General features: G+C 41.9%; 1 protein-coding gene across 2 annotated transcripts in view; it reads left to right on the plus strand.

Moving 5' to 3' along the window:
- hmcn2 (hemicentin 2) overlaps positions 1 to 7,808 on the plus strand; it is a 48,552-nt gene extending 40,744 nt beyond the window's left edge. The window contains exons 53-60 of one of the 2 annotated variants that reach the window (XM_027158679.2): positions 1 to 97; positions 1,192 to 1,311; positions 1,761 to 1,886; positions 3,300 to 3,428; positions 5,497 to 5,793; positions 5,898 to 6,017; positions 6,166 to 6,292; positions 6,613 to 7,808. The exon at positions 1 to 97 is cut by the window's left edge and continues 59 nt beyond it. In XM_027158679.2, the coding sequence (XP_027014480.2) occupies positions 1 to 97; positions 1,192 to 1,311; positions 1,761 to 1,886; positions 3,300 to 3,428; positions 5,497 to 5,793; positions 5,898 to 6,017; positions 6,166 to 6,292; positions 6,613 to 6,982 (1,386 nt within the window). In that variant the 3' untranslated portion in view covers positions 6,983 to 7,808. Of the gene's footprint in view, positions 98 to 1,191; positions 1,312 to 1,760; positions 1,887 to 3,299; positions 3,429 to 5,496; positions 5,794 to 5,897; positions 6,018 to 6,165; positions 6,293 to 6,612 lie in introns of those variants that run through there. The other variant, XM_047800184.1, reaches the window with a different exon arrangement.
- The last annotated feature ends 10,628 nt before the right edge of the window (positions 7,809 to 18,436 follow it).

Below are 18,436 nucleotides of genomic sequence, written 5' to 3' on the forward strand. Positions count from 1 at the left end.
ACAGTTGGAAGTTATCGGTGTTCTGTGAAGTGTGGGCTGGGATTCAGACACAGAACTGGTGGTACTGAGAACAGAACCAGGACTGATGGCTGTGAAGGTCCTGTAGAATTTTAATTATATCTCTGTCTTCGGGTGGCACAGAATGGGTGTCAGTATGTCCTCATGTTTATGGACACGTCCTCTTTATGTCATCTAAAATGTATCTAACCTTTTATGTCAATGTTCGTCCTTCTCACAAGGGGTTAGTTATGTTCATGACCTGCATGCATTTAATGGTCAAAATATTTGTCTAGGGTTAGGGTCACTAGGGTTAGGGTCACTAGGGTTAGGGTCACGGTCAGTAGGGTTAGGGTCAGTAGGGTTAGGGTCACTAGGGTTAGGGTCACTAGGGTTAGGGTCACTAGGGTTAGGGTCAGTAGGGTTAGGGTCAGTAGGGTTAGGGTCACTAGGGTTAGGGTCAGTAGGGTTAGGGTCACTAGGGTTAGGGTCACTAGAGTTAGGGCCAGTAGGGTTAGGGTCAGTAGGGTTAGGGTCACTACAGTTAGGGCGAGTAGGGTTAGGGTCAGTAGGGTTAGGGTCAGTAGGGTTAGGGTCAGTAGGGTTAGGGCAAGTAGGGTTAGGGTCAGTAGCCTGAGCTTGTGTTTGTAGGAACAGTGATTGGTTGAGAACAGTAACCCACGGTGCCTACATGGGGTAAATACACAGATGAATTACAGCAAAAAATGACTTTTTTATATTAAGGTTTTATAAGAAACCTCGAGTGGAGCCAGACTTAAATGGGAACCTCATCCTGCACACCAGAGAGTGGGATTATAAATCATTATAAACACTGAGTGGAATTATAAATCATTATAAACACTGAGAGTGGGATTATAAATCATTATAAACACTGAGAGTGGGATTATAAATCATTATAAACACTGAGTGGGATTATAAATCATTATAAACACTGAGAGTGGGATTATAAATCATTATAAACACTGAGTGGGATTATAAATCATTATAAACACTGAGTGGGATTATAAAATCAAATCAAATCTTTACCACGCTCAAACATACCCACTGACAATATGCAGGTCTACTCAAAGTAATTGTGTAATTATGTAGTATGTGTGTGTGTGTGTGTGTGTGTGTGTGTGTGGTAATTAGAGGGCTACAAGAATGTGAATTTGTGTTATTTGTATTCATTAGATGTGGATGAGTGTTTGGAATCATCTGTGTCTCCCTGCCAGCATCGGTGCTTTAACACACTTGGCTCATTCTTCTGTGGCTGCCGGTCTGGATACCACCTGGTGGGGCATCGCTGTTTTGGTCAGTGTGTGTGTGTGTGTGTGTGTGTGTGTGTGGCTGAAATGTTCTAAATAATAAATGTAATGTTATAAGAGACTCTTACTGAGGGAGATGTTGTATAAAACTATAGAATTAAAAATAAAGAGAATTGAACAAGTGAGCAACATTCCAGCATTGAACAGCACCAAGTAAACAGTCAAAGCTGCCAACTTATAGAACGCCGCCTTTCTAGATAAATAAAATGCATAAATTTATTGTGAAGGTCTAGAGAACATTTGATGATGAACACAAAGCACCAGAACTATAGATTTGACTTTTGTTTTATTAATTTGTCATATAATAAGAAGCACCCTTTTTATGTCACAGGTCAATATTCAGACTGAATTGCTTTAAATGGTAAACCTTTTTAATCATTTTATTGTGTGTGTGTGTGTGTGTGTGTGTGTGTGTGTGTGTGTGTGTGTGTGTAGATATAAATGAGTGTTTGAGGAGTGTGTGTCCATCTCACCAGCAATGTAAGAATACAAATGGAGGATATCAGTGTTTTGATAGCTGTTCATCAGGAATGACCCTGGCTGAATCTGGTGTGTGTGTGGGTAAGTGTCAGCACTCTCACTCTCTCACTCTCTCACTCTCTCACTCACTGCTTATCCGAACTTCTCGGGTCACGGGGAGCCTGTGCCTATCTCAGGCGTCATCGGGCATCGAGGCAGGATACACCCTGGATGGAGCACACACTCTCATTCACTCACACACACACACACTACGGACAATTTCCCAGAGATGCCAATCAACCTACCATGCATGTCTTTGGACTGGGGGAGGAAACCGGAGTACCCGGAGGAAACCCCCGAGGCACGGGGAGAACATGCAAACTCCACACACACAAGGTGGAGGTGGGAATCGAACCCCGACCCTGGAGGTGTGAGGGGAACGTGCTAACCACTAAGCCACCGTGTCCCCTAAGTGTCAGCAAGATTTAGAAAATAAAAATAGATAGTTTTAAGTGTATTACATTAAAGGAATTTGCTATGGAAAAGATGAGAGGGAAAGTTATTGAATTATTTCAGTCTGGTACAGCGTTACAAATCCACAGTAAGAGCCATTAACTCCAAATGGAGAAAACCTGGTGAGTGGGGAATATTAGACACAGACACAGACGTTACCAACTGACTAAAAACCCTCTAAAGCCCTATTCGGATGGGACTAGTTTTACGTGGGGACGTGGAGTAATGCGATTTTACCTCAGGACGTCTGTAATATTAAGTGGCCAATTCACACGGGACAAGACGTCTCAGTAAAACTAGCAGAAGTGGGAAGGGGGAGGGGTAACTCGCTTTACGCACCACAGTAACCTCCTTGTCGTCATGTGTGTATTATTTCGCTTCCTGTTACAAGCGCCTCCATGCTTGCAAAACTTTTAAACAGGAAATGACGTAATTCTACCGTACATATTTACAGCGGGTCGATTCGGACGGGATCAGTATTACCTGAGGTCATTTTTCCGGACCTTTTTACAGAAGGTAAAAGTCGCCGTAATCTTTACTGACATTGTCCGTGATGATTACTGAGATGGTACATTCGGACGGGACTAAAATGACAGAGAAGCTGTGGTAATAATTACTTTACCCCCCACGTCCCCACGTTAAACTAATCCCGTCCGAATAGGACTTAAGACCGTATCAACAACACATAAGTAATAACAGGACCTAGATGGGTTTAAGGTACATTTAAGGAAGCCTTAGTTATCAGCAGTGTTATTACCATTAGAAAGAGACTGAGTGGAAACCACTGCTAACCAAGATGAACATAAAGTCTAACACAGAAGGGCAAATAATAGAGGGCAAATACTTTTTTTGTGGCACACAGATCTTTTTTTTAATAGATAATGTGTCATTAAACAGATTAAATCACAGATTTCCTGTCATTAATTAGCAAGATCATACTCTGCTGTTCATACCTGCTTATTGTGATACTGTGATGATGTCAGCATTACATTTGTTTTTCAGATGTAGACGAATGTAAAGACGGCAGTCACGTGTGTCGCTACAGCCAGATCTGCCAAAACACGCCTGGTGGTTATGTGTGTGTGTGTCCCAGAGGCTACCGCTCACAGGGTGTGGGCAAGCCGTGTGTAGGTGCGGTGTATTAGTGTTCATGATAAATGGCATATCATACATACATAGGAATATTACATCATATCTAACACTCCACTCTGCTCCACACCACACCACAGTACACCACACCACACCACACCACACTGCTCCACACCACACCACACCACACCACACTGCTCCACACCACACCACACCACACTGCTCCACACCACAGTACACCACACTGCTCCACACCACACCACACCACACCACACCACACTGCTCCACACCACACCACACCACACTGCTCCACACCACAGTACACCACACTGCTCCACACCACACCACAGTACACCACACCACACCACACCACACTGCTCCACACCACACTATACTACATCACTCCACACTACACCACACTGCTCCACACCACACCACACCACACTGCTCCACACCACAGTACACCACACTGCTCCACACCACACCACACCACACTGCTCCACACCACACTATACTACATCACTCCACACTACACCACACCACACTATACTACATCACTCCACACCGCTCCACACTACACCACACCACAGCACACCACACCACTCCACACCACTCCACACTGCTCCACACCACACCACACCACAGCACACTACACCACACCACAGCACACTACACCACACCACACCACTCCACACTGCTCCACACCACACCACACCACACCACTCCACACTGCTCCACACCACACCACTCCACACTGCTCCACACCACACTATACACCGCTCCACACTACACCACACCACACCACACCACATCACTCCACACCGCTCCACACTACACCACACCACACTACACCACATCACTCCACACCAGTCCACACTACACCACACCACACCACTCCACACTGCTCCACACTACACCACAGCACACTACACCACACCACTCCACACTACACCACACCACACTACACCACATCACTCTACACCGCTCCACACTACACCACACCACTCCACACTACACCACAGCACACTACACCACATCACTCCACACCGCTCCACACCACTCCACACTACACCACAGCACACTACACCACACCACTCCACACCACACCACACTACACCACACTATACCACATCACTCCACACTGCTCCACACTACAGCACACCACACTACACCACATCACTCCACTCTGCACCACATCACTCCACACATCACTCCACACCACACCACACTACACCACATCACTCCACTCTGCTCCACACTACACCACACCACACTACACCACATCACTCCACTCTGCTCCACACTACACCACATCACTCCACTCTGCTCCACACTACACCACACCACATCACTCCACTCTGCTCCACACTACACCACACCACTCCACACCACTCCACACTACACCACATCACTTCACACCACTCCACACTACACCACATCACTCCACACCACTCCACACTGCTCCACACCACTCCACACCGCTCCACACTGCTCCACATCACTCCACACTGCTCCACACTACACCACAGCACACCACACCACTCCACTCTGCTCCACACTACACCACATCACTCCACACCACTCCACTCTGCTCCACACTACACCACACCACACCACATCACTCCACACCACTCCACACTACACCACATCACTCCACACCACACCACTCTGCTCCACACTACACCACATCACTCCACACCACACCACTCTGCTCCACACTACACCACACCACTCCACACTACACCACACTGCTCCACACCACTCCACACTACACCACATCACTCCACACCACACCACACCACTCCACTCTGCTCCACTCTTCCCCACACTACACCACTCCACTCTGCTCCACACCACACCACATCACTCCACACCACTCCACTCTGCTCCACACCACACCACTCCACACCACTCCACAGGACACCACTCCACACACCACCACATCACTCCACACCACTCCACCCAACACCACACCACACCACACTACACCATTCCACACAACACATTATACAACACATCATAAAACACACAAAAAAATTCAAATATTCTGATTGTGTGACATTGTAAATATGTGCATGATGTTTTACTTGTTCTCACTCGGATGTGTCAGATGTTGATGAGTGTGCACAGTCTCGAAGTCCATGTGGGTATCAGTGCCGAAATGTACCTGGTAGTTTCCGGTGTTTGTGTCCCCCGGGATCTATCTTGCTGGTGGACGGCCGCTCGTGTGCTGGACTTGAGAGAGCAAATGTGTTTAGAAATCGATCTTGGGTTGGACTTCAGCCTCAGTTAGTATCCACAAGGGGTAAAACACTAATGTTGCTAAAGAACACACAGCCAGGGGCACCATGGAGCAGTTTACACACCTGCCCACCTGGTTATACAAGTAAAGCCAGTACCTGTGTGGGTAAGTTCTCAAAGAAAAAAATACAAAAAAATTAAACAGTTTATGGATGAAAAATGGTAAATTTCTTTGATTGTATGTGGGATTTTTTGATTCTTCCTGCTCAGACATTGATGAGTGTGTGCTCAGGAAACCGTGCCAACACGAGTGCCGCAACTCACTGGGAAGTTTTCAGTGTTTTTGCCCTTCGGGATATCAGCTGATGCCCAATGGTCAAACATGTAGAGGTACATCTACATATGTTCATTAATGTCAAAGTTTTACATCTGAATGTTTGTAGCAGAAACGAACATAGTAAAAATTCTATTTCTATTCTATAATGTTTATAAATACAATGCAGTGCAAAATAATCATGTATTGACACTACAATTTCAGATATTGATGAATGTGTTGAGCAAAGTTTACAGTGTGGACCAAACCAAATGTGCTTTAACATGAGGGGGAGTTATCAATGTTTGGACACTCCCTGTCCTGCCAGCTATCACAGTGGAGGAAGTCCAGGGTAAAAATGATAAATGTTAACTTCACAACCTCATCTGACTGAATTGAAATTCATGTTCAACTTTAAATATGTTTAAGCTAATGGTGATAAGCATTGATAAGATGGATTCAAAGTTCAAGATCTGTTAGAAAATGTTAAAACAAATTTTAAAAATCATAATTGTTTTTCTATAATCAGAGTAAAAAACATGGTCATGAGTCAAAAACATGAAACAAGCTAATCTATGAAGAGGAATATATGTATATGAGGAAAAAAAAAGTTTGACATGTACAAACAAGCTAATTAACAAGTCAAATTATCGGTCGTCTGTTTGTCCACAGCATGTGTTACAAGCCCTGTTTACATGGATGTGTCACAGGATCCTCTCTCCTCCTTCAGTATAAACTCATCACACTTCCTTTGGGAATTCCAGCTCACCAGAACGTCATCCGATTATCAGCATTTTCCGAGACTGGTGTTCTTCAAGAGAGTACAGTATTCACCATTCTGGAACAAAATGGAGAGATTACAGAGGGGCTGTTTGGGATTAAAGGTGAGGCTGGAAGAGGAATCGTTTTCACCACTCGCTATTTAAATCAGTCTGGTCTGGTGAACCTGAAGGTCCAAGCAACCACCCGGAATCAGCTTGGACAAATCACTTACCAGAGTTTATTCATCATTTACATATCCATTTCTGCTTATCCATACTGATCTCCAGTCATCCACAAATATCCCTTCAGTACAGGTCATACAGTGTTCATCGTGTGTGCAGGTTTATTAAACAAGATTAAAGGGTTTTCACAGATTGTTCTGTTATCTTGCCAAGGAATAAAATGTCAGAATTATAATGTTATACCTGCTTGAAATGATTTTTACTTTACTATATTTTAGTACTTGATGTTTTTAAAATGTGTATTAATGTGTATTAATGTGTGCTTTGACACTGAACTTTAGTGAGCTGCTGCTGTGAGAAATGTGTAATAAACTGCAGATGTGTTCTCAGCATTCTTAACATCATTGGAGCTTTATTTCAATAAACCTTTATGCACTGATCAGGCAGGAAGAAGTATTTTCGAATGCAATAATTCTACTACAATAACTATTGATTCTACCTAGATAGTTATCGTTAATTCAATTCAAGTTGTTTTAAAGCACATTTAACAATTGATGTCTCAAAGCAGCTTCACAAATATAGAAACAGTAAATTTAAATGTTTAAAATTAAATTACTATTTATCTCTAACATCTATCAACATGATCATGCCTGATGTGATGGGGCAAGAAAAAACTCCATGAGAAACCTTGAGAGAAACCAGACTCAGAAGAGAATCTCATCTTCATTTGAGTGACACTGGACATGAAATAATGTAAATGTAAATAATGTTCTTTCTACAACAGTTTGTAGTCCAGTGGAAATTAGCAGCCAAGAGTTCAGGGTCATTTCTGAGTTCACTAGAGACTGACTGAAATGTTTTACTTGAAAATAAATTGTCCTTCCCTGTGTGAACTGAAGAGGTTTAATAAATCATAATATAAAACTTGTGGCTGTAAAACTTTTTTTTTATGAATGTAGTAAATGTGCTGAGTGATTGAAACAATGACATTTGACTCAATGAGTGCAATGATGCATGTTACTGGCGACTGCTACGCACATAACACATGATTAGAGAACATGATGTGTATATTTACTTTCTATAATAAAATTATATTTTAACTGATGGCACACTTTGTATTATCATTGTTTATGTTTAGATGTGCTTTTGTGGATTGTTCTGAAAGTCATTTGGTAACTGCTTATATGCTTTTACAGTAGCATGCAGCGGCCACTCCAGATTCAATATGGTGCTATTTACGTTTATGTTTTTATTTACGTTTTTTAGACTGACTATTACTAGTGCATGGACGCCAGAGACAGCGGTGTTCATGTATACAACCGCCAGAAGTTAATAAATACAGAAATCGGGTTAGGGCTAGGTTTTTGGAAAGTACAATGACTTCCCCCATCACAAACCGAAGCCAGTGCATGTTATTGCACTGCTATCACTCTGGCGGAACTCTTTCTATTTGTGTTCCCAACTGGGCCTTTGATGCTGAATGTAAGCCACTGGGCTGAGCAGGTGGCCAATGTTATTATTAAAAAATGTGTTATTTATTTATTTACTTATTTATTAGCTTTTTAGTATTTTAAATAAAGTAATGGCCTATTTTGTGAAATTAAATGGTATTTTTATGAATTTCAGGACACATCATCAGTAGTGCACCTCAGATTCATCGGATGTTTTGGCCTTTAGTCAGTATACACCCTCCGCAGAGGCTGAGATTGAAATTGTTTTTTTTTAAATAGGTTTAGGTTTCACAACTGAATTATAGGATTGAGACCTAAATATAATAAAATTTTACTTTACGTTTGGGAATCGAGGTTCAGTTTAGTGGTCCTATTTTGAGATCCCGGTTATAGTTTGTATTTATTGAGTACTGGATGTCTAACCTTGCCTATTATTGAAACACATTACATTTTAGAGTAAATAAGATTGAATTTTGCTATTATTACCAATGATTTTAGCCTGTTATCTTTAATGTGCTCTGCCAGTGACTCCTTGTTAACACCACAAGGTTTCCAGAGCCACTCTGACAATATGATGCACTGTGGGGTGGGTGGAGGCCGTTGTTTCCAGCGGATGACCCCGATGCAGGCCAACAAGCTTATACTGGGTGGACTCCGGGAGATCACACTGTCAGAAGGAAAGCGTAACTCCCTACCAGTTGATATTTTTAGTGAAAGGCTAATCCAAGTCATGTAGTGGCCTGAGTAACATGAGGAGGGTGGGGTAACGGTGACCTCTGCTGACCGAAATTGTGAACAGCTAGTTTTGCTCTACATCTCATAAACTGTCATCTACAGAAAATGATGTATCTATCATTTTTCATTTTTAAAGTTAAGTAAAATTCTATAAGAATCACTAGTCCCATGATTCAGTGGGATCCGCCTAATTTCCATAAATGAACACGCCTATCCAATCGTATTACAGCTGTTCAGATTTGTGATATTGAATGAGTAAAATTGAGAATTATGGTCCTAAGTCACATTTAGTCTAGGATTAGGTTTGTGATCGCAGGTTATATTTCATATATTTCTAGGTTATAGACTTAAGCTCACCCTATAGAAACTGTGTCTGTTGCCCGAGCAGTGAGATCAAAAAGTAAATACACGAGAAGTTCTCGAAATAATCTTACTGTAATTAGACCAGAAAAATGCCAAAGAAACAAAACAGTTCTTAAGGTTTGGACTTCTGAACATTAGATCACCCAAAGCACTTATTGTGAATGAAATGATCTCAGATAATAGCCTTACTGCACTCTGCCTCACCGAAACTTGGATTAAACCAAATGAATACATCAGTCTAAACGAGTCTACACCATCAGGATATATCTATAAGCACGAGCCTCGTCTGACTGGTCGTGGAGGTGGTGGAGGTGGTGTCGCCACTATCCTTAGTGATTACCTCACTGTTACCCAGAGAACACAGCATAGATTTAGTTCTTTTGAAGTGCTCGTCCTTAATGTTACACTATCGCACATGCACACGAAGAAATCCCTGATGTACAGACCCCCAGGGCCCTACACAGTTTTTCTTAGAGAATTCACAGATTTTCTCTCAGACCTATTGGTTAACTTTGACAAAGCATTAATTGTAGGAGACTTTAACATTCATGTTGACGACACAAACGACGCTTTAGGACTCACATTTATGGACTTACTAAACTCACTTGGGCTCAAACAAAACATCACTAGTGCAACTCATCGACGTAACCACACACTAGATTTAATAATATCACACAGAATAGAAGTCACTGATATAGATATCATACCTCAAAGTGATGACATCACAGACCATTACCTCATAATGTACTCACTACCTATAGAACAGACTAACTGTGTCTCACCACGTTATCGACTCGGTAGAACCATTATTCCGACCACCAAAGACAGATTCACAAATAACCTGCCTGATCTGTCTGGACTTGTTAATGTACCCTCAAACTCAAACGACCTAGATGCAATGACTAACAGCATAGACTCTATATTCACTAGCACATTAGACACTGTTGCCCCAGTCAGATTACAGAAGGTTAGAGATAAAACACTTGCACCATGGTATAATAGTCATACTCACACCCTCAAGAGGGAGACCCGTAACCTCGAACGGAAATAGAGAAAAACTAAATTAGAGGTTATTATAACTGTGTATAAGGACAGTATGTCCAGCTATAGACAGGCTCTAAAAGCTGCTAGGGCTGAGCACCTGAGCAAACTCATAGGAAATAACCAGAACAATCCCAGGTTTTTATTTAGCACAGTGGCTAGTTTAACAAAAAATCAGAAATCTGAACACACTATTCCATCACATTTCAGTAGTGAGGACTTTATGAGATTCTTCACTGATAAAATCGAAAGTATCAGGAATAAAATAGGTGACGCTCAACATATGAGAGCAACCAGTGACACAATCTCACCTAAGGCTTTACACAGTTTTACAAGTACAGGACAGGAAGAGTTAGATAAACTTATTACTACAGCTAAATCAACAACATGTTCACTAGACCCCATCCCAACTAAACTACTGAAAGAAGTGTTACATAAAGCTGGTGAGCCTCTTCTTAATATCATTAACTCCTCGTTATCTTTAGGTTACGTCCCGAAGTCTTTTAAGTTGGCAGTTATTAGGCCACTCATCAAAAAACCTAACTTAGATCCTACCTGTCTGATCGATACCATTTTGTAGAATTAAATGGCGAATCCTCCAGTTTATTACCAGTTAATTATGGGGTCCCTCAAGGATCAGTTCTAGGACCTCTGCTTTTCTCTATATACATGCTTCCATTAGGGAACATTATTAGAAGACATGGGATTAGTTTCCATTGTTATGCTGATGACACACAGTTATATATCTCATCAAAACCAGATGAAATAGCCACAGTGTCCAAATTAACTCAATGCCTTAGAGAGATAAAAGACTGGATGAGCTGCAACTTTCTATTGTTAAACTCCGATAAGACAGAAATACTACTCATAGGTCCAAAAACCAGTGCACAGAAACTCTCACAGCTTAACTTCCATTTAGAGGGATGTACTGTTACTAGTAGCTCGACAGTGAAAGACCTGGTGTTTATTAGACAGTAACTTGTCTTTTAAAAATCATATCGCCCATACTACCAAAACATCCTTTTTCCACCTTAGAAATATCACCAAGCTGAGAAACATCCTGTCTGTATCTGATGCTGAGAAGCTAGTTCATGCGTTCATGACCTCTAGACTGGACTATTGTAATGCATTACTAGGTGGTTGTCCTGCATCTTTAATAAATAGGTTACAGTTAGTCCAAAATGCAGCTGCCAGAGTTCTCACTAGGACAAGAAAGTATGACCATATAACCCCAATTTTATCATCTCTACACTGGCTACCTGTTAAGTTTAGAACTGATTACAAACCGCTGCTACTTACGTACAAGGCTCTTAATGGTTTAGCTCCCATGTATCTAACTAGTCTTCTAACACGTTACAATCCTTCACGCTCTCTGAGATCACAAAACTCAGGACTTCTGCTAGTTCCCAGAATATCTAAGTCTACTAAAGGTGGTAGAGCGTTTTCTTATTTAGCTCCCAAACTTTGGAATAGTCTTCCTGATAGTGTTCGGGGCTCAGACACACTTTCCCAGTTTAAACGTAGATTAAAAACTCACCTCTTTAGTCAGACGTACACACACACATAATACATCCCATAAAATTATGCACCATTACTTTAGACTTGCACCTTTTTTATGAACAGCAAATATGTTAATCCCCCTACACTGCTTCTCTCTTTCACACCCATCCCGAGGCATCCAGACATTGTACCAGCTCCGATCGTCTTTCATGCAATGAATATTTTGGACCTCCACTGAGTTGAGGCTGACTCTATGAAAATCCTGAGACATCTACAGATCTACCAGCTCCAGTTGGACTTTATGATACCAAGAGGAGATCTGAACTCCATGTGATCTTTACACCAATTCAACAGTTGTTTGACTGTATATTACAATCACACCCCCAGTGTCACCCATATGAGGATGAGGTTCCCCTTTGAGTCTGGTTCCTCTCAAGGTTTCTTCCTTACCAATTTAAGGGAGTTTTTCCTTGCCACTGCTGCCTGAGTCACCTCAGACTTGCTCATTGGGGATAAATACATACATACATACATACATACATACATACATACATACATACATACATACACACTGTGAACTATATATATCATAATTTTTTACTATATTAATTCTTTTTTCTCCTTAGGTTTAACTTCTGTTCTATGTTTATGTTCTGTAAAGCTGCTTTGATACGAAGCCGATTGTAAAAAGCGCTATACACATAAACTTGAATTGAATTGCATTGAATGGCAGCACCGTTCGGGATATCAAAAATCCCTTCAGAATTTAGCAAGTACAAAGTCTCGGCATCATGTTCACCACGTTTGATATCAATCGCATGAATTCCCTAGGAGGACTATTTAAAAGTTCACCGCATGCAATTATGAAATAATCCAAAATGGCTGACTTCCTGCTGGGCGGAGCTCATAGTTTAGAGTGCAAAAGTTGTTCGGGTCGATGAGATCTATATGCGTACCAACTCTCGTACATGTGCGTACACAATTGCCCGCTCTGTGCACAAATGTTTATTTTTGCATTACAGGGGGTGCTACAGAGCCCCCCTGCCACACCCGTATTCCAGCCTTTGCCTGAGCCTAGCGTCGCACGACTCTGACGTGTGTGCCAAATTTCAACAGTTTTTGAGCATGTTAAGGGCCCCCTATTGGCCAATGTGTGCAAAAAAATAAATAAATAAATAAAATAAGAAAAAATAATAAACCCGAGCAAAAACAATAGGGCTTCGGACCATCGGTGCTAGGGCCCTAAATATAGCTGCAAGCAGTGATGGCGGCCCTCGCACATTTTTTTTATCGCTATACGGTGCCTTCCAGAAAACAATGCACGGTGGGCAAGTGCATCAAGTGGGTAAATATCAGTGGACTATTTTATGTTGTTACTGACCCATTTGGGGACTGTAGGTAAATGAAACCCCACATTTTAGACAAACGGGGGCGCTAGTGAGCCACTTAAGAGACACACCTTTGTCTGACCTTTTTTGTCAACACTTAACAGCCGAGAAATGTGATGTATGTGTCAAATTTCAACTTAATCTAAGCACCCCAAAAGCCTTAAATATGCCTGAAATAAAATGTAAACTTTGACACGATGCCATGGCAACGGTGTTTGAGATATCAAAAATCCGTTCGCAATTTCGCATCACTAATATCTCTGCGTTATGGTGGCCAAGTCTGGTCTCAATCGCATGAACCCCCTAGGAGAAGCATTTAAAAGTTTACCGCATACAGCTGTCAAAAAATCCACTTTTGTGACTGACACACTTCCTGGGGCCTGTTGGTGGCGCTATACCTGGGACTCACAATAAGCACATCGATGCGATCGAAATCCTTGGCCGAACATACACACCACGTGTCATCACAATAAGACATCTAACCCTAACCCTAGGTAGAAGACAGTTCCTCTTTCTCTGAATGCGCCATAACTTAGTCGCCTCGCCATGGCAGCACCGTTCGAGATATCAAAAATCCATCCGCAATTTAGCAAGTGCAACGTCTCAGCATCATGGTCACCACTTTTGGTGTGAATCGCATGAATTCCCTAGGAGGAGTATTTAAAAGTTCACCACATGCAACTGTTGTGACTAACGCACTTCCTGGCACCTGTTGGTGGCGCTATGTTATATATATATTCACAATAAGCACATCGATGCGATCGGAATCCTTGGCCGAACATACACACCGTGTGTCAACCCAAAAAGACATTTTTCTGCTTTAGATATTAGACATTTCCTGTTTCTCTGAATTCGCCATAATTAGTCGCCTCGCCATGGCAGCACCGTTCGAGATGTCAAAAATTTCGCATTAGATTCAATCCCATGAATCCTCTAGGAGGAGTATTTAAAAGTTCATTGCATGCAACTGTGAAAAAATCCACCTTCCACAAATCCACAAATCTCAACCCAACGGTTCTATTGGGCAATACTCAGAAATCAAAAAGAAAATCCAAATTGTTACCTGTGTAGTAACAGGTGGAAATGGAACAGTTAGTTTAAGCTTTTCTTCCTTGCATTGCATAAAAGAGTCAGACTTACCCATCCCTGAGCTTACCCGTCCCAAACCCATTCAAACCTCATGCCTCTTGGTTTCCCTTTGATATTTCTTAGGGCAATAACTTCCACATATAAAACATCCATTCTGAAATCCAGGCCTGTTCCATCCTCTTCCTCTAATGGAATCTCCTCAGACCACAGACAACTAAACCATGTTGAGACGGTGTTTCATTTTTGACCTTTCGTCTTTTTCTTTTTGTCTCTCGGCTTTTAGCAGCTTTTCTGCATGGATGAAATACTGTTCAATCAAAGACAGTTTTTCAGTGTCCCTAGTAATGCAAGTTTGCTTGACGTTTCTTGCAATGTCCTCTCATAATCCATTTATGATACTGTTTCTCAGAGTTGCCTCATACGCATTAAGGTCAGCAGCTTCAGCCATGTTATCAGGGCATTCAAGGCCACTGTGTGCATCATGTACTTCTATAAATTGTGCAAGATATCTGGAGACTGTTTCATCGTCCTCTTGTCTAGACAAGGAGATTTTGTCATGTCCATTTTACCAGAAAGCAAAAAGATCATGTTACCTGAGTGTGTTGAAAAGAGGATCTTCTTGTCCCACACCTCTGAGATCTGCATTCCTTTGTGCACATCTGTGTGTCTAGCATCCTGCTGGAGAGTAAACTGTCCGTTGGATGTAGAAGTAGTAGCAGTAGGAAGCAGTATAACAGCTGGTGGGTGGTTATTGTTTGTCTGCGGGGGTGCCTAAGGTGGTGGGCTGAGAGGGCAGCCATCCAGAGAAGATTGTGAAAATGGTTTGTGTGTGTGATTTGCATGCTCATTTACTTCTTGTCTCTTTTCTCTGAAGCCACATGCAACTTTTCTCTCAACTTTTATTTTTTTAAAATGCCCTTCACTATCACTACCTATTTCTGGAAATCCACAGACCAATACCCACTTACAATATTGTGATTCAGAACCAGGTCCATAATTAGTTATCATAAATTGAACATTAGGATGTTTACAGGCCCTTAAATATTGTCATTGGTATGTTGTTACGTCAAGGGTGCCATGTGTACTAGCCATGCATAGCCTTAAATTCTCCCAGTTTTCAGACCTTGATTTCATAAGAGACACATGTGAGACCGAACCAGCTACCGTGAATACCTTTGTGAACAGAGTAAAGGGAACCGGGGGACCCAAACTTATTCTTCCACATACTTCAAACTCTGAATACCATGCTTCCTAAACATCTCTCTCGAACATCCCTTATCATATTGGCTGAGTGCCAGACTGCAAAATATTTCCCTCAACCTTCTCTTTCTTATTGACACAACACGCACTCTTAGTACAAAAGGACCCCATGATTAACAACAGTATGCTCTCACGGCTCGTCAGCACATGAGCGGAAACCCAGTTTCCCTTCTACTTTACCTACTTTTCACAAAAAATCATCATAATTCCCTCCATGCACACCTCCAAGTTGGAGGTCCTGGGACTCAGCCTGCTGTACTCACTGTACACATATGACTGTGTGGCCACCACCATCATCAAGTTTGCTGACGACACTGTTGTGGTGGGCCTGATCTCCAACAATGACGAGACAGCCTACCTACAGGAGACTAAAAACCTGGAGAGATGGTGCCAAGAGAACAATCTTCTCCTGAACATCAGCAAGACTAAAGAGTTGATGGTGGACTTCAGCACAAAGCAGGAGCGGTCATACCAACCGCTAAACATCAACGGGACCCCAGTAGAGAGAGTGGACAGTTTCAGGTACCTAGGTGTTCACATCACACAGGACCTGTCTTGGTACTGTCACATCAACACCCTGGTGAAGAAGGCCCAGCAGTGACTGTATCACCTGAGATGATTAAGGGACTTCAAACAACCATCTCAGGTGCTAAAGACCTTCTACACCTGCACCATTGAGAGCGTCCTGACGTGTAGCATCACTTCCTGGTTCAGGAACAGCTCCATGCAGGACAGGACAATCCTCCAGAGGGTGGTGCAGTCAGCTGAACGTACCATCCACACTGAGCTCCCTGACCTGCAGGACATCTACAGCACGAGGTGCCGGACCAGAGCCAGGAAGATTGTAAAAGCTCTCAGCATCCCAACAATGGCTACCGTCGGTAAAGCATCAAATGGTAACGAGTACTTGGAATTCTGCAAATGAAAGATTAATCACCACAACAAAACAACAAGACCACTGAGCCCACTTGCCCAAGAAGAATAATGTTAATGTTGTTGATTTTACTGGCCGGTATTAATCCAAATCCTGGTCCAGTTGGAAGTGTTTCAACTCCTTTGGCTTTTTCAAATAGATCAAGTACAAATATGGGTCAAGACGACCAAAGCTGATGTTCTGGTTATTTCTGAGAAGTGGCTAAAAAAATCAATCTCAAGCCACGACATTGCATTAGAGAGGTATAATGTGTTTTGGGCTGATCGTAAAAGTAAAGGGGGTGGGGTTGCAATGTATATTAAATCAAACTTTCATGCTATTGCTCTTAAATCAGTTTCTATCCCTAAGCAGCTTGAGCTTTTGGCTATTGATCTGGAATATGGATAGGATTGTCATTTATGCATAGTTGGTTGCTATAGACCACCAGCAGCCATCAGTGATGCTCTCACCTCATTGTCAGCTGTTTTATCTGACCTGCTTTCAAAAGACCTTGTTATATTTGGGGATTTGAATTGGAACTGGTTAACATCAAACTCAGATCAGTTTAAAGCATATTGTGACTCTGTGAATTTTACTCAACTTACTCAACTCATCTACATGACCAAATTATAAGAATCCAAGTAAGTCCACTTTAATAGGTATTATACTAATAAACAAACCCCATAAACACACACATACAGGGGTTTTTCCTGATGATGTCAGTGATCATTGTACTGTTGTCGATATACGGGGGCAAGTCATGGCCTAATGGTTAGAGAGTCTGACTCGTAATCTTAAGGTTGTGGGTTCGAGTCTCGAACCCCCCAACTGCTCCCCAGGCGCCACAGCATAAATGGCTGCCCACTGCTCCGTGTGTGTAGTCACTGCTGTGTGTGTGTACTTTGTATGGATCAAATGCAGAGAACGAATTCTGAGTATGGGTCACCGTACTTAGCCATATGTCACGTCACTTAAATAAGGGATTGTAAAATTCCCAAAGTAAAACCTAGACTTATTACAAAAAGGAGCTTTAAACTGTTTGATAAACAAGGGTTTTTGCATGAGTTGTTTGCATATGATTGGGATCAATTGTTTTTAATACCTGATGTGTCCACTGCATGGCAGTATTTTCACACTTTATTTTTGAAGATTATAAACATGCATGCACATGTTAGGGCATTCAGAGTAAAGGGACGTGATAACCCATGGTTCTCACATGAATTATCTGAACTCCTTCATGAAAGAAATTTGGCTTGGGCTATAAGCGAGGAAATCGAATACAGAAAGAGATTGGGTAGCATTTAGAACATTGAGAAAGAAATGTACAGCTCTTATACGTAAAACAAAATCTGAATATTATCTAAATGAAACCACACAAAATCTCAATAACCCTATTAAATTTTGGAAGACAATCAAATCACTTTCTCACTCATTTCAGTGGGTCATCTCCCTGTTCCTCAAAGCCCAGTTGGGACCCAAACACAAACAAAGTTCTGACAGAGCGATAGCTGTGCAATAACATGCGTCGGCCAGTGCCTTTCCCTTGTCTCCCTATACAACCACGCAGATTAAGACCCTGTGATGGGGGGAGTCATTGTATACTTTCAAAAACCAGTGATGATGGAAATTGAACATCTAGAGTAAATAATAGCACATAACATCTAGAGTAAATAATAGCACATTAAAGACTTGTAGTATGTTCTTTAGGGTCAAATAAATATTTAGCAACTTGTTTTGGAGTGGTGTGTGCCTCTTTTCAAAAGTTATTGAACTGGATGCTCTGCCACTGGAGAACCCCATAGAATAGAGTGA

The sequence above is a fragment of the Tachysurus fulvidraco genome, chromosome 14 (genome assembly GCF_022655615.1).
Source record: "Tachysurus fulvidraco isolate hzauxx_2018 chromosome 14, HZAU_PFXX_2.0, whole genome shotgun sequence".
Lineage (NCBI taxonomy): Eukaryota > Metazoa > Chordata > Actinopteri > Siluriformes > Bagridae > Tachysurus > Tachysurus fulvidraco.